Source organism: Diadema antillarum, unplaced genomic scaffold (genome assembly GCF_040938485.1).
Source record: "Diadema antillarum isolate AM-2024a unplaced genomic scaffold, OU_Dant_1.0 seq00000442_RagTag, whole genome shotgun sequence".
Taxonomy (NCBI): Eukaryota; Metazoa; Echinodermata; class Echinoidea; order Diadematoida; family Diadematidae; genus Diadema; species Diadema antillarum.
This window is the reverse complement of record NW_027271417.1, coordinates 1,623,045-1,646,500: the sequence shown is the minus strand read 5'-3', so window position 1 is coordinate 1,646,500 and position 23,456 is coordinate 1,623,045. Positions and strand designations below refer to the sequence as shown.

The 23,456-nt window shown below is 38.3% G+C and overlaps 1 protein-coding gene across 1 annotated transcript in view; it reads right to left on the bottom strand.

Annotated features, from left to right (window-relative positions):
- Positions 1–6,888: 6,888 nt before the first annotated feature.
- LOC139732671 (ATPase family AAA domain-containing protein 2-like) overlaps positions 6,889–23,456 on the bottom strand; it is a 49,029-nt gene continuing 32,461 nt past the window's right edge. Inside the window, exons 14-23 of the mRNA XM_071643521.1 lie at positions 21,847–22,003; positions 20,961–21,147; positions 19,962–20,147; positions 18,705–18,840; positions 16,216–16,412; positions 14,263–14,422; positions 11,926–12,903; positions 10,354–10,478; positions 9,293–9,421; positions 6,889–7,922 (exon numbers count right to left, since the gene is read on the bottom strand). Coding sequence (XP_071499622.1) covers positions 7,875–7,922; positions 9,293–9,421; positions 10,354–10,478; positions 11,926–12,903; positions 14,263–14,422; positions 16,216–16,412; positions 18,705–18,840; positions 19,962–20,147; positions 20,961–21,147; positions 21,847–22,003 — 2,303 coding nt within the window. The 3' untranslated portion in view covers positions 6,889–7,874. The remainder of the gene's footprint in view (positions 7,923–9,292; positions 9,422–10,353; positions 10,479–11,925; positions 12,904–14,262; positions 14,423–16,215; positions 16,413–18,704; positions 18,841–19,961; positions 20,148–20,960; positions 21,148–21,846; positions 22,004–23,456) is intronic.

The window sequence follows — 23,456 nt, the reverse complement described above, 5'->3', positions numbered from 1 at the left end:
CTCCAGGGGAAGGGGGTTCTAGATACACCAGTATTACCATATCCAAGGAACCCCACACATCATAAAATGCACTGAATTATATATGTCAAATCAGTTTGCATATTTCATCGCAGCAAATATGACAATTCTGTTGTTTCAAATTGCATAAATTGCAGCATTATATTTGTTTTCATGTGCCCTCCAACTGCATTCCACGTACTCCATGAAAATGTGATGCATAGAGAGAAAAAGAAACCCTTCAGTTACAGTACGAATGCTACGTTAATACAATGTTCCCGGAAGCCATGTCAGTCCCGTTGCCCAGAATGTAGCTCTTTGTGGGTAGGTGGGATATTCTCCTTTTTCCCTCCCAATCTGTATTCTAGTCTTATTCATTCCTGTCCATGCTCCAGTGAACAGACAGCGTTTAGACACCATTCTCACGATATCTGGTCAGGCTAAACTACACATATTTCACATCACATCCAACTTACAGACCACCTCCAAGTTTTGTTACGGCATTTTACATGCTGTCACGTTTGTTGTATTCACCCCCATTTTACTACGGTCCAATAAGTTTCTCATCAGCACTGGGACTACCGTGGCAAATCTTTTTGATGGTTTAAAAATCTGACACGGCGTCCATTGCAATCACAGCCTGTCACTTTTGCCCATTCCGTCCCCCCATTATCCCAAACCCATCCCGTTTTGTCCACCGTGGCCACTGGCAACATGGTGTAAACTCAGCAAAACTGGTTTTCAGCAGAGTATGCCCTAGTTACAGTAGTTTTCAGGTAAACCATCACAAAGATTGTTTTTGTTTGGATAGCGTGGGAATTGTGGAACTTCTCAAAGAATAAACAGTCCAGGGCTCTGTTGCATGGAAGTTGAGATCAAACATAAGCTTAATAAGTTAAAAAATCAAACATTAAGTCACTAAATACTCAATTGTGATTGGCTGATGCCCAACTCATGTTTGATTTTCTGACTTAGGTTGGATTTTATCTTTTTATGAAACAGGTCCCAAGAATCATTGATTTGCATAAAATATCCAGTACCCATTGCTATGAAGGATAAAAACCATTAGTAGTCAAGTGGATATGATGTCTGTCTAGTAATGATATTGTGGGACTCAGGTCCTATCCAAGTATGTATGCCTAGGATTCTCATCATAGCTTTACCCAAAACCCTCAATGCTTACTTAGGTCAATGAAGGGCAATTTGTCATTCATTTGCATAAAACACCAGAACTAAAAAATGCCATGAATTTTACCTTTATCATTTTTTACCGATTTGTATTTGATGATTAAATTTGATGTACAGTTTTCAAGAGTTCTACCATTCCCCCACCCCTTGCAAAAAGCATGGCAAGGCAACCCACGCTAGTTTGAGATGCTGCCTCTCATTTCAGCTTTCCAGATGACAATTAGCAATCACACGACTTCTGCATGCAATGTAATACAAGGGATCGAGTTCTGTTACAGCCAGGTTGGATACAATTCACTTTTGATTCAAAAGGTAAATTATCACGCCCCAACTAACCTTTACATAAACCTATACGAAATCAAAGTTTCTTTTATTGTGAGATAAATTTTGTAAATAAAAGAAACTTCAAATTCTCAGTCTGTTAGTTTGTCTATCTCTCTCTCATATACCGGTGTTGTATAGTATGATCCAAACACTCTTGATAGTTATTGTACGTTCTGACAGGCCTCTTCAACAAGATTAATTTGACCACTTTAATTTTGCAGCTTGTTAAACAAGGTAACATAATACATTGGAAGACATAGGGTCTAACCATTTGCCCCCCCCCCTTTTTTTAACCCTGGAAGTGGCACCAGAAAAATGTGGTTATTAGCTTTTGCTGGTTTTGTTTTCAAGCCATCAACTGTGAAAGTTGTACCAGAAAACTGCTGCTGAAGCCCTTTTTTTCTTTTTTGCTTGTCAGGTGATGAAACCCAAAAGTAGTATAAAAAAAGTGCAGGTAAGGTCGTTTTTTTTTTTTGTTGCTTGTCAGCTGATGAAACCCGGAAATGGCACCAGAAATATAAACATATATATATATAATGAAGAATCAAACTGGTAATGCATTTTTGGCCAATAAAGAATGAGTTTGACTCGAATTTTCGGCGTCTTACGCCTTTTTCAGAACGCTGCAAATTTGAGTCGAATAAACTCATTCCTTATTGGCCAAAATGAATTACCAGTTTGTTTCTTCATTTATTTGTGGAGCCATTACATGGAATCTCAACAAATATATATATATATATATATATATATATATATATATATGTGTGTGTCCAGCATCTTGTCAACAATTCTTAAAGCCAAAACATAGCTTGTTCGCCTGAAGAACTGTCGATTATTGCTCCCAAATGTACACACACGCATAAAAAATGAGTGAAATAACTCCGTAATAACACAAGTTGTGTAACGAAGAAAATGTGAAATATCAGACAAAAGGGTCCACCAGAATTCCACAATTTTAGAGCTTACTCGATCATGGCTGCTACATAATTTTTAATATTCGATTGTATATCAACAAATCAGGCCACAGCAATATTCATCTATCTTCTGCGCTAGAGAGAATCACGTGCAGATTATGATAACAAGGACACCATCGATCACAATATTCTAACCCCCCCCCCCCCTCAAAAAAAAAAAAAAAAAATGCTGTACGGGGAGGGTGATTCCCTAATAGTAGTCGGTATACCAACTTTTTGATTTCATACTGAAAATACTGTACCTAAATATAAAAAAAAAACAAGCCCAAAACAGCCTGGCAAATCGCGTCAGCCAGAGAAGTTTTTAGGTAGAGCTTTCTGAAATATTGCAAACACATTTGAATTGGCTAATTTTTAGCCCCTTCGAGTACTATGTTTCAGCTTTAAGAACAAACCCAGCAAAGAACAATCTCGTAAACATCTCTGCAATACAGCTGTAGAGGATGTTGAAAAGGCACTCGAGATGTGGTTCAGTGATGTTTGCTGAAGGAAAAATAAAAAAAAACTTCACTGCCCGCCACATCGGTTATGATGGCTTCCATGCTTCAACAGCATGGCTAACCCACTTTAAAAAGAGAAATCACAAACAGCAACATGTGCAGTGATAAAGATTACATTAAAGTATTATGAACAATTATTCAAGTACACTAGTTAGTTTAGACATGGCGTATGATTTTGCATGCTGTTTCATTCAGGACCAGACATTTTCCTTGTTTACCTGCACAAATTGTTCTTTGTTTTTGCTTATTTCCAAAATTTCTATCTCACAATAAAAGAAGCTTCAAATTCCAAAAGGTTAACACATTAAGGTTAGTTGGGACCCGACACTTTTACCTTGTTAAAAGAGGATTCCTGTTGCATTCACACTATGACGGGATTCCCCTGTATGTATAGATGTGTGTTTATTTATATGTATGTATGTACGTACATACGTACGTGCGTACAAACATGTAGGTGTGCATATTCATGTGTATATATGTGTGTGTGTCTGTGTCTGTGGAAGTTGCCATACCTCAATGCATTAAGTTACATACAAGAAACACTATGCAAATGTATAAAGTATCATGTAAACAAACTATTTTCTATTGCAAGAACAAAAATGTGTGCATCATTGTACAACCCAAGTCAATAATGGGCCTTACAATACACTGTACAGTATCACAACTCTGGCAGAATGAGCCGCATCCCACACACTGCCCACTGCCCACTGGTCAGAACACCACTAATCTCTCATTTGACCAGGGGCAATATCTCCATGGTGATTTCTACACTACTCAACATAAATTTGTTGCTTCGGAGACTCGTGTATAAAGAAAGTATTGAAATGGCAGACATGTTATTTGACAAACCATGGCTACAGATCAACATGCCTGCCTGCAGCACCAATGGTTGAGAGGTAAAGCATTGTCATGCAAGCGATTTAAATGATTTTCTGGAAGCTTCCATAACTCCTTGCTAAGCACTGTTTATTGAAATAATAATAATAAAATAAAATGAAATAAATATAAATCTCTTGTGAAAAAGATGACAGACAAGCAAACTAACAAATAAACAGAGGTAGCTTTGTGCATCACTTATCAGCAAGCATCATCTCAAGCATAGATACATACTGGACAATGGAAAAAGAATTATGATACCATTCAGATTGGTATGAGGTGCTGAAATGGAAAGAAAATGTCTGATAAGACTACAGGAAAGAATATTCTTGTAGGTTAGTAAGCTGTGAAAGTGCAATATTAACCCATATCCGCCAATCTACAGAATATCCCATAGTTCGCGCAAACGCTGTAGCAGAAATGGCTTGGATGATGACGTCATTTACATACAGTAGCTTATTATAGCCTGTGAACTCTAATCTGATATCCCACAATCCTTTGCACCACTTCCTGTTACCAATATTTTCATTTGGATTTGTATTCACTTCCGAGGTTTACAGCAGGCTGCTGACAGAATAGGTCTACATCTATGTGAGATCGAACACTGCGGTGCACGTACATATCGTCGCTGGGGCGACAATACCTTGTATCTGCAATTTTGGTGAAAATGACTTTTTTGGATTAATGGTCAGATAATCAGTTGAGGGATGTCCTGTCCAAATCCTAGCCATCTTACCCCCAAAATGAAGCCACAATGGCATGTCAAAGGGAAGGCTCTCCCATTTGATATAGCGCTCTGGCTGCCATGTTTTTTGGCTCTCCTGAACATTTGACATTTTGTAGATACGAGGTCTTGTCACCCCAGCGACGATATAGACCTACTTTACTGTAGTTCCACCTATAGAGTCTATGAGTTTATAGACCACACTGATCCGCAGAGCACAGACCTTTGAGTTATTATTTGATATTTCTTCATATTTGTAAGCATTATATCGGAAAGCTTACATTGTGAAGATTTCAAACTTGATAAAGTTGTTTTTCTGTATGAAGGCTACGGATATTCATTAGTGGTTTCTTTTGAATAAGCCATGTGATTATTCATAAATGTGTAAATCATACGAAAATACTAAAATCATACGACGTCACATAATTTATGACATGACGATGATTTACATCTTATATAGTTTAGTGAATGTACATGAAACAGCCTCCAGCAGCAACAGCCTTTAAACTGCATTACACGACCGGCGGATATGGGTTAAGCCAATAAATGTGATTCATCTTCTAGGCCTTTTTTCAGCCCCTAATCCTCTAAAAATTCAAGTATATGTATTCAAATTCATTACAATCCAGTCCTACACACAAACAAACACTTGTGAGAGCCTTGAAGCATAGGCCTGTTCATGTGCAAGTTTATTCCCATTGAACATGTGACCCATGGACTACATTACACAAGAGACCAAAGATCATCTTGAGCATTTTTACCAACAGCTGTGCTTTCAAACTGCAGGCAATGCTACATCCCTCCAAATACACATCCATCACAAATGAATGTTCATTGCATCAACAGCCTATTACATGTACATGTACCTATGAATTCCGCACATAGACAAACCACTGCAAATGTGTGTGTTTTCATAGTCAGCGTGTACATGTTCCTGGGATGGTCCACATCTGGGGGGCATTTCATGAAGCATTTTGGTCGGATATTTTTCTGACAAACTGTTACAAGCTACTGAAATCCTTGCATGTGATTGGCTGAGAGCAAATTTGTCCAACAACTTTGTCTGACAAAATGCTTCATAACATGCCCCCCTGAAGGCCTTGTCACATGTACCCTACACTCACAGACACACACACATAGAGAAAGGAGTGCAGCAAATACAGGTATGTAAAACTGCTGACAAACTCAGGAAAATCAGGAAGTCCACAGACAAGGCTGTTGGCAGACATGGCTGGTGCACACTACAAAATACCTTGCTATCTAATCACCATGACATTAATGTTCCCCTTTTTCACAACTGAACATATTTATGAACAAGTAAGTAATCAATCAGTTTCACTCTGGTACAGGGACCATGTAACTACAAACTAACTGAGAAGCAAATGTAGTAAAGAGCCTGGAATTTTGAATGCAGCTTGTGAGGTAGATGTTTCAAAGAGTCTGACTTTCATATCTCCCGATCAGCATCTGAGCACTTATTGTGTGTATTAGATTATACGTATCATGTACTAAGTATACATACAAGTATCACAAAGTGTATCTCTTTCAAAATCTAGCACAAGTAGAAATGAGGCTTGATCCATATAGCCTGTACTAATCAGAAATGCCATTGGTACTATCATGTCCGCCAATAGTGATGTGGTATGAAGTACAGTGTATATTAAGAAATCCTTGGTATTCTTGAATGCACCCTCCAAGTGTCCTTACTCTACACTACCTCATGAAAAAGAACAATCAGACTACACAAAACAAACAAACAAAAAATCACATCCACTACAAATAAGCATATCTATATATTCCCACAGTTGCACAGTAGTTTGATATTTTAAATCACCACATTAGCCTGTGCATGTATCCTCAATAAAAAAAAAAAAGATTCTTCTGTCACACATCAAAATGTTGTGTCAGCTGGCATGCTGTGTTATAAATACAAAGTCATGAAGAAATATACTACCCTGTAGCAAATCAATTCACTTCCTTTTCACTAAGCGCTGAGTGAGTAAACAGCCATGAAACCAATATCTGATATGCTATACATTTGACAGACTGACACATGGGCTGACAGACATTCAGATCATTCCCTTGAGTGACATCTCATCTACCACAGTGGCTTGAGCTATATCATACACAATGTATCACTGCATACCCATCATACTGCTCATTTCTTCTATGCATCTTGCAGCATTCACATTTCAGAAATGAGCACTAAATATGATGTTTATTGGTTCTAATCTGCAGTATTTGTCATATGTGAAGAATATTTTAACCACCAAAAAAAAAAACAAAACAAAAAAAAACCCCCAAAAAACCCCAAACAAACAGCAATCATGTAGTTGCATACATCCAATTCATTTAGTGGAATCATTTTCAGAACAGAGATACTACTGAATCAGTCCACACCGCTATCAAATGCATCTATATATTTGTACTGCACTTGCTTAAAAACAAAAACAAAAAATAGAAGAAACACACACACATACTGATCATGTTGCACTTTTTATGTTCAATTCACAATCAAATGTTGCTACTGACCTTAAAACTTGGGTCATGGCTTTCATGGCAACTGTTCCTGCTCATGAATATATCAGTGACATACAATACAACCGTGACTCAGCAGATATTAAATTCTTGGTAGAAAAAAAAAAGCTAGGAAAAAAAAAATACACACACAATTCATCGACAGCACAGCATATTCAACAAAACAAAAACTCATGAATATGAAAGAATGCAATACCTTCACAGAAAACTTGCTTCCACATAAAGCAAGTAAATAAGTTCTTCATGGGAAATACTGTCAATGGTTCTACAAACTGGTAAATTCCTATCACAGAATCACTACTAAATCAATCTACCATTGTCTACACATCATACTTGGCAGTCTTCTTTATTTTTGCAAAATCATTGTATAAAACCTCCAAGGTAGGTAATATCTTACTTTTCTCTAGAAAAGAAATAATAATTCTTTCTTATTCCCATAATGTGGTTCTTGATCACTAAGTCCCATGTTGTGAAATATATGGCAATGTATCTACAATAATTCATGTAGCCACATTATATTGAAGATATTTGTTACGAAATCCTTGCTGAATTTGCAAAGAAATAAATAATTGAAATACATATTGACATTGTGAAATCCATACTATGCTACCAGTTACATATGTATGCCAGCTGTGTTGATGAAGAGGTCTTGATGCATGACTCAAACACAGAATCCAAGAAAAGAAGCAAAGTACCACACAGGGATGCTGAATTCAGGTCATAGAAGAGAACTGTTCCAACTTCCACTTGCTTTCAGACCAGAGAATGTACAGTGATCTTGGCTACTTCTCCCTCCATCTCCTGTAAGAGCATTTAATAATTGCCATAATAAAACCACTGTCACAATCAAAGTAGACTGATTGCGTCAAATCACTTGCTATTCCATAAGAAGATGATGAATTGGCGCTACCAACAAGACATTGCAGAGCGACTAATTTTTGTGTCAGAATTTCTCAAGACACATCGAACAATTTTCTTGCCAAAAAAAAAAAAAAAAAAAATAGCACAATAAAAAATCATTGCTTTTGTTTTTTGTTTGCTTCATCTTCTTATGTATTTTGTTGCATTTTTAACCTTTTGTACTTTGTTTTTTGCCGAAATTTGTCACAGATACTTTTTCAAGCTTATCTACATCAGAATTAATTAATTCAAATGATTAAAACTTGAAATAATCTAATTTATATCAATTTAACAAAAAAACAAAACAAAACACAATTTGCATTGAATTTGCACGCAATACCACAAATATGAGCTGTTTTCGGGCTGCTACATATGTACTAAACATTACGTAACTTCAGAACGGCGTATCTGGATGTCGGGTATTTGGTCTCATAATATACAGGAGATTTCAAAGGAAAAAGTGATGAAATGGCACAGCAAAGTTTTTGCGCATTGTGGAATCATCACATGAAATGTTGAGGGGGGTCAATCTGAACCTTTACCCAATCCCCCCCCCCCCCCCAAACCCCAGTTCAGATAGGGTTAATGAACATTTTATTTTGTGTCACATGACAGGCCTGTTTTCAAAGCAAGCAGACTGCCTGAACATCTCTGGCAGGGACCTTGGTGACCTGAACTACTGTAAGGGGAATCAAATTTGGCTTTTTGCTGTTTTTTAACACATTCCTCTCCATCTGACATTTAGAGGGTATATAGTCAACAGTATCAATGGTCTGCCCATGTGGATTTGTTGCAAATCATTCAGGGTCATTTTACATAGTAATTTAAATAGTACATGTTAAGATATACAGTGTTATTTCCTCAGTGTTTACCACGATGCTAAATTACTTCTGTTAATTTTACAGAAATGGGCAGAGCATAACAGAGAGCCTGTTAATATTTCAAAAGATAAATGCAATTCATTGGCCTACTTCACATATTTTCTGAACTTATTTCTCATGAATACAGACTTGCCCAAAGGTGTGGTTACAGAACTAATGTTGTTAGCAAAAAAAAAAATTGACAAGGAAATAAACATCTGCATAACTATCGCCTCTGAAACAGTTAAACAGATGAGGCAGAAGATTTTTTCCACGAGAAGAAATGACGCCCTCCAATTCAAAATGAATTCACTACGTCTAGCATTTGTATCATGTCCAGCATTTGTTACTAAGCCATGGCTTGCACAGAATATGCCATACTCATACAATGTTTAATGATCCTATCCTCACCTGAATCAGCTCTGTCTTGTCATAGGCCAGGCGGTGGACATACACACATTGACTTAAAACGCTGTACAGGCGCTCAAGCTTCTCTATAGTAAAGCTTGCTGTTGCTATGGTAACATCCTCCAGCAGACGCTGCAAGATATACAAATATGAGGACATGACCGCATGAGTGAGGGGTACGACAGCTAAGATATGCATAAAGTTGAAGATCAGGGTGCCAATCTTGTGACAAAGATTGCCTGTGCACAGAAGTAGAATCCTCATGAAGCTTACCGGTATGTAATAAAAAATGCTAATAGTTCTACCATATTGCCTGAATACATGTTTTACGTAAAATTTGCTTGCAAATCTCACATACATTTAACATGCTACATCAAATATCAAAGTGTCCAGATTTATGATTGCCCTACATGTGCAGTAAGACACTGACTAGAGCACCAGCATGAGGTGCAAAGGTACAATATAGAACACATGGAATTATGTGTGCATGGCTCTGTTAATCCATGCAGTGTGATTACTACATAAGGGATGCCAAATGCAATATTCTGAAGCTGAAAAGGCATATTTTTGTTAAAAACAGGATTTCTGCATTTCCTGCAATGGACATACAGATATGTAAGTAATACAACTAATAGGGAAAACATTATTTTCTCTAAAACCTGTATTTCATTTTGGTAAGAATAGACAAAATATTGGCAAAGATAACAGTTGGCATCTGTTACTTCCCTTGAGTAATTGTATTATCAAACTTGAAGTCACTTCTCCTTCAACCTATGTGAAACAGACATGTGAGAGGATGGCCAGCAAACAAAGTACAATTCTTTCCATTTGGCATCAATCATTCTACTATCTTTCCATACTTTTCGGAACATAAATATTGACTTCAACAGCATTTTTTATTTTTTTTTTTAATTTCAGCAACATGATTTATGCTGGGTAGAAATATAAGTGTGGAGAGAGCATCATGGTGTAACTCAAAATCATCAAAGCATAAAAGTTTGATAAATAGTTTGTACTGGTAAGAGTCATTCATACGAGAACTCTTCGCTGACAAAACATCCTACCTCAAGCTTTCCTCTGTCGACAATCATTGGTGGTGTCACTTCTTCCACAGTTTGACCGGTCACCACCGTCACAGGTTTGGTTTGCAGGCTTTTGGCCAACTGTCTACTTGACCGTCTCAGGGATGCTACATGGAGACAGTAATGATAACATGCTTTGTTTCTTAGATATTCTTTAAGCTACTAAGCTTTATAGTCAGAGATTAGTACACAAATAATGTTTATGATTGCAATAGACAGAACATTTCATGAGGTGAAAGATGAAATGACCATTCAACTCAGCTGCAACTGTCAAGTCTGCCATTCAACTACTGACATGACAGGCAACTGTCATGTAGCTACACACAAATTTCATTTTTCATCGAAAGCATAGTTTGAAACATAGACATAAACACACACAAACAAAAGTTCCGAAGATTTTTCCAACACCCCCCCCCCCCCAAAAAAAAAAGCCTAGTAAGTCAGCATCTCAAGACCACCATGTGTATCAAATTTCACTTGAATGTAGCTTACAATATAGCAGTGTTCTCTGCTAAGTTTTACCTGACTTTATTTTTGTCATAATTTGCTCTAACTAAACTGTATAGCATTATTTTCTGCCACTTTTCAAGAAATACATTGTACATCAATACTTCAAAATCCACGTGCCAAAGTTCACCTGAATTTGTAAAATAGGGAAGCTGTTCAATGCAAGGATTTTGACAGTTTACTATAAAACAAAATTACGATGGCAACACACTCCCTGCCGCTTACAATCAATGTGTCTTGCACATTTACATATCAAGGCCAGTATGTGTGCCAAATTTATTTTGATCCTTTATATCTATGGGAGTCTGCCTTGCCGATTCAAATAATGTACACAACCTTTCAAACTTGATTTCAGCAGAGAAGACAGAAAAAAGAAGATAAACTGGCATATAAACAAGGATAAACCAGCATCCACAAAAAATGGCTTGTCTCACATCACTCACACACTGTAAATGTGGAACATTTTGCAGCGTGGAAATATTTACACGTTATGCAATTTAATAGCAAGAGAGTAATACGTACAACTGTAATTTTATTCATTTTACCTGTCTGCACAAAATCATACTACCACACGCACCATATTGTCAATGAAATCAAAACCATGCAAAATACAAGGCAAAGAATTAAATAAAAGGCATATATTGCAAACCCCACCCATAAGTTATAGCAGCTGTACAGCACTTTCCACTGTCAATGTGAAGTATTCACCTGGTCTACCACAGATTTCTAGATACTTATGAGGCCAAAATTATCTGAATCCCACCCCTTCATAGAATTTCATGATGTTAAAATGTCTGTCCTGAATGTTTTCACTTTATATTTTACTATTTTGACTGACATGATATACATGAAATTCACCTGTGTGTAGTATCTCTCTCATGCACATGACTCCTGCTAAAGTCACACATATTATATACATTCGTGCAAGTTCTCCATACATGAAGCCTGCGGCAGAACTGCAAAAAATAATAACAATAATTATGATAATAATGAAAAAAAAAATAATAATAGGGTTAATAATAGAAATGGTTATGGAAATATGCTTACCCATTCCATTCATATCTTTGTCTTTGATGGAATCTGCTGAGGTAGGTGTTGGCTCTGTGCCTGATGCAGTACTATTTTTTGCTTTTTCATCACCTCCTGCCAACCTTGACCCTTCATTCTGGATTTGTGAGAATGGTTCAACCTTCTCCAAGGTTGGTGGCTCAACCTCTGAAGATTCTGCACTGCTGAAGCCATTCTGGATCTCACAGTGGTCAACAAGGCGATGAGGTGACCGTTGCCCACCACAGTCTGAACGATGGGAGCTGTGACGTGTGCGTGGCCCACTCTTCACACTCTCTGCATCACTGCGCTGTTCAGTGGTATAATTGGTGGTATGCTCACTGGATACTCCTGTTGCAAGGCGTGTCAGCCGTGTAGTAATCATGCTAGAGGGATGTGGTGCATCATCAGTGATCTGGGAGAGCGTACTAGGAGCATTTGTGGAATCGTTGCTGGTCTCATGAAATATGTCTCCATTGGTCAGTGGTCTGTTGTGCATCTCTTCCTCTTCATCTTCTACAGTTGTCTTGTCAGTCTCTCCATTTTCTTTCTCTTCTTCCTCTTCTTCACCACTGTCTTCATCTTCATTATCATCAGCAACAGCTTGTGGCTTCTTTTTTTTCTTTTTGGACAGGAATCCTCGAGACCAGGCACTTCGTCTCTTTGAGGGTTTCTTCTTGGGTTTCTTTGTGCTCTCAGTGTCACTGAGCTCCCCTCTCTGTCGAGAGTCAACAGCCAGCTGGTGAGGTTTCAGATTTTGGTTGGCTAACTCTCTGGCCTGTTGCTGCGCTAGGGCCACAGTATGTTGGTGAACGGTCTTGTAGAATGACGGTGCTGTTTTAGTTGGAGTGGTGCAGCGACGTGACCTGGAGTCCTCAATCTCCTCGCAATCTTTCTCAAAGTCAGAGTCCATCTCGGCATCAATGATGGCATATGCCATGTCCTTCAGTTCACAAGCTCGATTCCTTATCATTCGATCTGAAATCAATTAAATATCCACTTAAGTTTGCATTTCAAACTTTCTGTGAAAATTGATAAGAGAACGCAGATATTTAAGTGGGATAGGAGACCATTGCATTAAAGGAATTGTGTAGTATTGGTGGAGATGAGGATTGGGCTTTTAACTTTTTGTAAGATACAAAAAAAAACACTTTATGAAATAGTACAGAGCATACCATGAAAAAGATAAATTCAAAGTGTTCGATGAAAAATGGTTTTGGAATGGCTGAGACATCAAAAACAAAGTAAAACAAAGCGATCATAATAAAAGATGGGTCCAATCTTTTATTATAATTGCTCTGTTTTGGATATCTCAGCCATTTTAAAACTAATTTTTCATCAAATAAACGATGAATTCCTCTTAGAATTACATGGGCTTTCATTTATTTTCATAAGAAGTTTTTCATTATCTCACAAGAATTGCTAGAAAAGAGAAGTTAGGTCTCAACCAAAACTGCGCAATCCCTTTAACATCCACTGATGAATGCACACATAAATCTTTGAAACTTTCTGGGGCGCTTCAAGGCTATATTCATTCATATATATTCAATTAATACAGCTTAAAGTAAATTGAATGTTGAACCAACTGTTACCTACAATAGATACAAATGCATGACTAGGAGGCATTGATAGCGTGACCAAATCAATTAAAAATGTTGCAAGTTTCAGTACAAACTTAGTTTAGCTCTATGTTGCAATGTAGATTTAAGTATTATCACCACGTTCTGCATGAATTCCGAAAACAGAATTTCATTTTCAATATTTCCTTGAATTTCTCTTCCTTGAAGACACCCCCCTAAAACAAAAGGCTTCCTTCTACAACAGACAAGCAAATCATAAACCATGGGGAATCCAATGGGAAAATAGACAATTAAAGAAAGATGTGCAATTATTAACTCATGAAAGACTGGACTGAATTCTTCCTCCTTTTCGGCTTTTTGTTTTTTGCTTTCTTTTTGTTTTTTGTTTTTGTTTTTGTTTTCTTTCTTTTTTTCATCTAAATGATTATGATCCTTGGACAAAGTTTGGTGAAATTTGCTTAATTCAGTCTTGAGTTATTGCGTAAAGGGATATGATTTCATGATTTGACTTTGACCTCTAGCCAATTTCCCCCACAATCTAATCAAGTAATTGCCTCATCATACTTTATACTTGGACCAAGTTTGGTAAAATTCCACTCAATATTACTCAAGTTATCGCGTAAACAAATAGGGTCGGTCAGACGTACGGACGGACGGACAGACAACCCGAAAACATAATGCTTCCGGCACCCTTAAGGCAGAGGCATAAAAAACAATGAGGTATTGGGGAAATTTGAAATGAGGAGATGGGACTGACCACTAGGCTCTCTGTCTGGGTTATACTCCAAGGCATTGCTGGTGATGAGGTCAATGTCACTCAGGAACTGCCTAGCACTTGTGTACTGGTGGAGGTTGATCTTGTTGTTCATAGTGAATAAGTCCATTGGGTTCTTGATCACTTCAGCATAATCTGGCACCTGGTGAGATAAGCAGTATCATAGTTATTCAAAGGATTACACGTCTGCATTTTTCATACTGTGAAACGAGGAATGTTCGCGTGCAGTTTAATTTTGCAAATTTTGCAAAATTAAAATGCACTTGAAAGTTCTTGTCTACGCTATACACAATGAATTTTAGAGGCAACTGGCGGAAATTTCATGCCGCGAAAATATTGTGTTTTACAGTAACTTTCTTGAATCAGATATATGCAGACTGACATATAGATGGAAGAATAATCAGTATTTTTTTTTTCATAACTTGGTGAGGCATTTGACTTCTCATTGTGATGATGTACTAGATAATATTGTAAGAACATGATTTAAAACTGGTGAATATGGCAGGCAAAAACTAACTCACCCATCAGCACATATATCCAGCGAGACATGGGCTGCAATTCTACACTCACATTTTTTTCTTTTTTCTTTTGTATTTCTTCAGATTCAAACAGAATGTAAACCAGCGGAGCTGCTAGGTCAAGACCTCTTAGAATCGGAAAAGCAATAAACACTGACTAGAAATTGGTCTCAAGTAAAGAATTCTCGATAGCAACACAAACATATCGTTAATGAAGTGCCAAGACCTGGCATCTCAATTAGCATGTATTAAAAAACCTCATGACTCAAATTTGAACATCAAAATACTAATTTTAGTTTTATATTTAACAATCATTAATGTTATCCCAAAAAAATGTTTATGCATTATTTGAAAGTAATATTTGATGTCAGTTTGCAAAAAATAAAAAAACAAAATTCCTCCCCTGAAATTTCATGATTTTTAGATGTCCCCTAAGGGACAATTTATGGAAATGAACTGTTTGGGGAGCCTTTCATTCAGTACTATCTTATGGCAGTAAGAATGTTCCTGTTTGTGACAATTATGAGTATAGTGCTCACCCATTAATCAGGAACCTATATAGCGGGAACTCCGCTTAAGTGCAACAAAACTTGGTGTAACAAAATTTTCATGTGTTATTTCCTATGCTCAACAGGAACCATAAACCGTTATATCAGGACAAATTCTAGCTGAAACACTTCCATTACCAGTCATAAGTGTCTAAAAATAATAAGTAAATCCTTAGAAACAATCGCAAAGATTTCATTCCCTTACCAGAAAGATAATTTTCTAACAAATTCCTAATAGATTTTGCCGACTGAACAGTCTAAACATTTGCTGTTAACGCAGTAGGGGGTAGTGCAGGCGGTTATATCGAGCACTATCAGCTTCTACTCCTGCACTTACAACCCTTTCAGTGTGATATGGAGTCACCTTCCCTACGTGCAGCCCATACTCTCCCTGTGTGTGCATAGTACACTTGTGTGTGTCAGTATGTGTTTTGTGTGGCTGACAGCTTAAGATCGTATACATGCAATCAGTGTCATCATGTAATGTCCAAGCTGTTAACACATTAGAGTTAGCAGTGCTGCCTCTTTCTCTGCATAGAAAGGGTCATAGGCATCATGGTTTGATATGTTATTTTGTGGATCAAATATATGAAGATTTGTTTCCATGATGGATTTGCAGAATTGTGAGACTTGTGAGACTGTTGTCTTTTTTTATCGCCATTTTGTGTCTGTATGTTGTAGCATGTGTGTACTCGTTGCTGTGGTTATCAGTGGGTTTAAGAACTGTGCATGGTTTACTGTAATGCCCACATGCCTGGGCTTCATGTTGAGTGGTTTGCACGGGCCAATACCAGCCACCGCTTGAGTGGGAGCACCGTTTTAACAGGATGAAAACGTGTTCTTGCAAGGCCACAGTAGGCAAAATTCACCTCTTCAGGGTCAACAGGACTAGTGAAGACCCTGAACTTCCTCTCGGAAGCAAGGCGCGTCAGGACATCTCGCAGAAAGATGCGGAGCTCCCTGAGTTTCCTTTCTTCCTCATCCATAAGTTTCTGGGTCTCAGCCTGTGACAGGACACGAGGCTCTGCTGGGGCTGCCACTGGTAACACCTCCAGCTCCCCTGTCGCTACAATAAATAACAAGAAAAAAAACCAGGAAAAATAGTTAACAGTGACACAGTGACTTCTGTGCATGCTTCATGACAAGTTACAGCATGTGGGCAGTCTTATGCTGCGTTTACACACACCATGTTCCCGGCGGCCACATTTCGGGCCACTGTGGACAAAACAAGATGGACATGAGACAACTTGGTGGGATGGGACAGGGTGGGATGGGACAGGCCATGATTGCCATGGATGCCATGTCAGATTTTTAAACTGTCAAAAAATTTGCCACGGCAGTCCCAGTGCTAATGAGAAACTTTCTATGGGGTGAACGCACCAAAATATAAGGGCATGTAATATGCCATAACAAAACTTGGAGGCGGTCTGAAGCAGGACACAATGGAAAGCACTGATAGTCTTGACTGATCAGATGTCAGAATATGAAGAGGGGAGAACAGGAGAATGTCTCATCTACCCACAGCGCATTATGCTTTGGGCAATTGGGGCTGCTGTGACTACGGGGAACATGGTGTAAATGCAGCATTAAGCAAATAAAGATCAAAATACCACTCTCATCAAAGCAGAATAGTACATATGACAATGCTGTACTGGTTCTTGCCCGATCTACATACTCTGCATATTAAAACACTCACTTTCAAAAATGGGAAAAACCACAACATTCAAGTTTGTAACTGTGTCAAGTTACATAGATGTGTGTGGCATATGTGTGTATGTGTGAGCATGTGTGCAAAAGTGTTTGCTTGCTTAAGCCAGATAAATTTGGTGAACTGGTGGATGTGTCATGATCCAAGGTTGGCAAGCGACATTAGAGGGTAAGGGAAGATAGGATATCAACAAATGATATTCATAAATCCATGTAAACTCAAAAGGTTCATTTACAACCACGACTTTACAATTAAAACCAAGATTTTTTTTTTTTCAACCCAGCCATGTGTGTTTAACAAGCACTCACTTTTCCAAAAAGCGTACATCCTTTTCAGGCAAGAAAGCTGTGCCAAAGGAGATAAAAATGCTATAAAAACAGAAAAACAATGGAACTGAGAATTCAAAAAAAAAAAAACCCACATCTATTTCAGTTTCACAGCAGCCAAAACATTTTGAGGCTATACTGCTCCATGGCTAGTGGCCAATGAAGAATCTAGAAATGTCTCTACGACTACTGGTATGCCTCCGCCTCACATGGTTCTCACAAAAGATCTTGAGTACATCTTGACGTGAGATGACAGTTTCACATAATTTGCGGGAAAAAAAAACATGAAAAGACATGTTTGTCAAACCATGCTGAGTGTTTACTTTCCTTGAACTAGGTTTCATTTGGATGGATGGATGGCTAAATTGTTTACGAGAGCACATTCATACAGTATTCACAATATTTATAATATTCACTTGACCTTTGACCCTTGCCTTTTGTCCCCATGGCAAACAATACCCCCATGGCTAACATCTTTCCCTAAAGAATCATTGTGCAGTAATGCATGTATATGCCTGGTTTAAGTTTATGCACCGGGTAATCTCCATGGTATGGGGGAAAAAAAAAATGTAATTTCAGCAATGAATATCAGAATTTTAGCATTCTAAGCTGACCTCTAACCCTTGATCCCAAAATTCCAAAGATAATCATTGTTAGGCAGTATATGCATATTTCATGAAGATACCCTGAGCAATTCCTGAGATAATGTTTGAAGAAAAAAGTGAAACTTTAGGTCTTTCACTTGACCCCCTACCTTAAGGCCAAAACTTTTCCAAGAGAATCTTTATCTGGTAAACCATGTATGCACTAATTTTAAATAAAATACCTTCAGGCATGGCAGAGATATGGGGGAAATAGTGAAATTTTAAGAATTTGACCTTGACCTTTTGACTTTGAGCATGTCTACCCAAAACTTGATTGGCACAATTTTGTCCACTCATACAGACATCTATGCCACGTTTTATAAGGATATCTCAAACGGTTTTTAAGTTACAAAGAATTGATCACTGATGGAAGGACGGACGAATGGACAACACAAAAACATAATGCCTCTGACGACGCTTCAACAGAAAAAAAGAAGAATAATAACTAGCAAAAAAGCTATCATGCCATTGTGTACCAGTGCTGTCAGTTGGCTATACCTCCCCCTATTGTGCTATCCCGTAGCATATCCCATCATCAGTGCACGCACGACAGGGACAGTACGTAAACACACACATAAATCCACACCAGTGACAACTGCAAGGCGCTGTCTCTGATATGTTTTTGGTTTAAATCACACATACTCCACAAGCACACCATGAAAGCAAGGGGATCCACTTACAAGCCTGTTTCCTCCTGGGTGGTGCCTGGGCAGCCTGAGAGAGGATGAGGTCCCGGAAGAATGTGCGTCTTTCTTCCATTCGAGGATATTGCATATTCATAACCTCCCCGTGGCCTGTTGCAAAGAGTGACTTCACCTTGAAGCAGAGTGAACCAGACAGAGCATAAATGTAGATGGAAAGGAATTCGCTGTTGTGGGTAAACCACTGTTCTTTACATGCACAATTATTCAATACATGATATTATTCATGCAGAGCTATCCAGCCTGGAAAAAAAAAAATGTATTTTAGGTAAAAAAACATAATTAGCCAGTTCTGAATTTTTTCTCATTATTTAATGCTAATATTGATATTGGAACAATGTTGTTGTTTTTTTCAGGAAAAACGTGTTCAGTGTAACAATGTGGCAGATTTTTATTGTACAGATAGAGCGAACTATTGCAAACGTACACTGTACAATGTAGTCTACAACTATGCATGTAAACTAAAACTTTACCAGTAGATTTCAACTTGGATGCCATGGTTATTCCTCCATGATCATCCATGTCTATAATTAAAATCCAAGAAAAAATGTAAGAAGACATCAACAGTAAACACCACCATCCATCTCTGATTACACATTGCACATCAAATAATTGGTATGCAGTATTGTAAGATTCAAATAGACATACATGTACGTGCAGCTCTTGGCAAGCGAGGATCACACCATCACATCACTAGTACACTACAGAGCTCGAGTGTGCATTGGACTCATACCTGTCCTGTACGCACAGGGGTACAGTGTGCATCCGATCCCCCAAATCGTCTGTGTACAATACACATTATTGTGGGATATAGAAGCATGCATGCCCTGTGCGCACTGAACTCAGTGCACCACAATGGTACAATGTATTCTCGATCTCTCACACATGCCTGCCACACGCACAGTGCATGTTTGTCCATCGTTCGCTCAGTATCACACAGCTCAGCCAGGGCTCAGGCAAGGGATATTTGCACAGCCTTGCCACGATGTCATATTATGTACCGAGTACTCAGAACTTTCAAGAGACATATTTGAGCACAAGGAACGTGGCATGCAACCAAGTAGTTAAAGCAGAGGTTTGAATTGTGTAGTATTTCTAGAAGTGAAAGTGAGTTTAAGAGTTCCAAAATTCTTTTTCATGCAAATATTGTTTTATCTTAAACCTGAATGATAGTCCATGCTGTACATTTATTATTCATGTTTAATGCCATTTTAATCACATTTTTCCCACACTCACTTCTGGTGTAGTATCTTGAAAGGGACGATTTGAGGTAGCAAGGATGAGAATGGGGGCTGAAGGAGGTAGATCTTGCAGCAAGGTGAGGAATGTTGCTTGTAGCGTGGCAGTGCAGGCCTCCCACCACTGATTGACATGAGGGATATAAATGATACTTGGACTTGTGCGACGCGCTTCACGGAATACCTGGTAGGATACGGGATCATATATTTTAAAAGTGTTATATAAAGTGTGTGAGAAAACCAAAAACAAAAGACACAGGGGGTCTCGTGCTCACCTGAGTAATACAAGTTCACCTTCCACACGTTTTTGCAGAGTATTACCTGAGAACATTTGCAAACTTAGGGGCAGCTTTGAGGGCCTCCACAGGGGCTCGGTGTTCCTTTGTATATTCTATCACACTGGTAAAAATACCTGTCAAGTACACTGTATTTAGAAAAGTTTGACTATAGATGAAGTTTTATATGAAAATAACGTCATGCCCTGCTGTCATTCGCAAACTCAGCCTTTTTTTAAAGAGTCTTCGTATCTCAATGTAAAATTTTGTACAGAAGCACGGACAAGTGGAAGCACATCCAAAACTTTTATACTTTATAAATCTCATATTCAATGTCAGGTAAATATTCTCCAAACTATGAGTTACATTCACACACTAATTATCACTGAAAGCCAACGACTAGCTGCTCTTGATGTCATGATGACAACATCATCTTGCAGTGCACCAGATGCAGTGACCCCAATTTTCATACAAACTGATCATATGCAACTGGATGACGCCCCTTTGTCTTTTCAGAGAAATGCTAAAGGAATACAGAAGATTTCTGCATCAGTATCAGTTATATGCACGATCTAAGTTTTGCTTTGTAGGATCAGAGTCCATGCATTTAAAGTACACAAGTGTGATCTCCCTCTTTCAACTCCTGTCAACCTATGCTGTTCCATTCCGGGTATAAAATGGGAGAGATCGAGGAAAAGAAAGAGGAGTGCAATATGACACACCTGAGCACAAGATTCTTCTGGGGTCTTGGCACTGCATGCATACAGAGCTGGAAGATCAAGGCAGTGGACAGGCAACCTCTCCATGTGATGCAGCAGAGCTGGAGCCAAATGAGAACTCTGCCCCATTCCGGTCTTGCCTGTGATCAGGAAGCGGGGCCGATGTGCATAAGGCTGGGAGAGGGAAGTACTGTAACAAAATGACAGCAAGCAGTCTGTCAAACTACAATCTATACATCACTTCTAACACTGCATGAGAACTTGGTAATGTCAAAGGATGTTGGTAAAAAATCTAAGACTTCATTGTAAGATTTAGATCAAAAGACATGGGCCTGCTTATTTGCAGACAAATCTTAGGCTATGAGGTAGAATGCCCAAAATATAATTGGCACATCTATATCTCATGAAACATATCTAGGCCAGGTTCCAAAACTAGAATGTCGCTATGGCGACTGGTATGCTTCTGCATGCCCCCCCCCCCCCATATTATCGTTAAATTATGCTGTCAACAAAATTGATTATGCATGGACAGACAGACAACCCGAAAATACAATGCCTCTGGTGACACTTCATGGAGGAGGCATAAAAATATACAGAATAGTTTGCCTTAAATCATAACGAAATCTGGAAAGGATTGAAACACAGACAGGCAGACAAAACAAATGGATTTTCAACTCCAGCACCCTTCAGGATAGAGATACATAAAAAAAAGGAAAAATTTGTACACATCACATATCATGACAATCTCCTTGATATCATCAAACATCAGAAGCTATAACTCTCACAGTTAAATTTACAGCACATCCAGAAAAGTTTCCTCCTCCCTGCACCTCTATTTTCATACTAAAGCTATGACATCTAAGGCTGCCATGACATTTTTGATACCAACCTCATGAAATTGAAGAATGATCTGGCACCTGTATCTGATGAACTGTGCTTCTTGGAAGCGCAGGTTGAGAGGGGGCCGTTGAATATACTTGGCCCAACCCCATCATCAGCTTGCTCATCAGAGTTTAGCAGGTCAGCAGGAGGATCTCTGGGCTCTGCTGTTGTGATGGGGAAAAGAAGTATATAGCATCAAGTGACACAGCATAAATCAGTTGCATGACATGCAATATATTAAAAATTCTACATATTGAGAAAAAAATAGAGGAATTGCAGTTAGGACAATGAAAAATAACCATTGAACACAATATTTTCATTGTTACATTTGATGATCATGGCAGAAATTGAGGTAGGTTTTTGTTTTCCCATTTTGCTGGCACATATAGAGTATATTTACACAAATAAAGCACCTCTAGTTTAGGACTTGCACAATAAAAGCAACATAGTGTATCAGGCCTAATGTATGAGTCCAATGTGACAATGGAGCAAGAGCTGTGAAAATGGCAATGCAGAGCTCTCTATTAACTCTGAGATAGAAAAATGCCTCCTGCTGGGTGTAAAGGCCTGTTTTCATTCCCCCCCCCCCCCCACACACACACACAGGAACAAACAAACCCAAACCTCTTTAGCATAATTTTAAAATGATAACTCCAGTAAACCTCGCTTACCTCGACGTCGGATTAGCCAAATATCACTTACCTCTGAGGCAAAATGAAAGTCCTGATTGTTCCTATGGAGTTTCCGTGTGTTTAAACTCGCATAGCTCGAAAAACTAACTCAAAGTTTGGTTACCTCAAAGGGAAATCTAATGTCCCGATCTTATTTAACTTATTGTTTTTCCCAGCATGTTGCTCGAATGGAAATTGCAATCATCACTCAGCATTTCCAATTAAGAGCGCATGGACAACAAAGATATGTCACAAATCTTTTCACACTCGATTGTAAATATTCTGAGACCAGAACGATCGTGCGCCCAAAGCAATACACGGCTGGCAAGAAAAATCCCCCATTTTCTTCAGTACCGACGACTTCGAGGTATGCGAGGTTGACTGTACAACATTCACCATGGTAATAATGATTATGATAATAACAATAATACACGATTATCATGAACATCCAATCAAAATCCAACGTTAAAAGAAAAATTTGAAATGTCCCTATGGCAACTGGTATGCTTCCACTGTAGCATATTTTACTCCCAATAGGTCTACAGAACATCTTGCCAATGTAAGACAATGGTTTCACATGATTGGCAAATAATCACTTTATGGAAATAAACTAATCATTATGACAATTCTTTGAGTCATTCCCAAAATAAGGACAAAAATATTGATATTAAGCATTTTCATTCACCCTCTGACCCCACCAAATTCTTCTCCTACAGAATCTTTGTGCAGCAAGGCATACATGCATGTACCAAATTCAATTAAGCATAATCATTGAGTCATTTAAAGGTACATTAAGCTGTATGGAGAAATAATGCCTCCGGCACCACTTCGTGGCGGAGGCATAAATATTATAATTACAAAAGGAGTGTCAATTTGACCTTTGACCCTTGACCTTAGATCTCATGACCCAATTCTTCCTACGAGAATCATTGCCAGGCAATACATG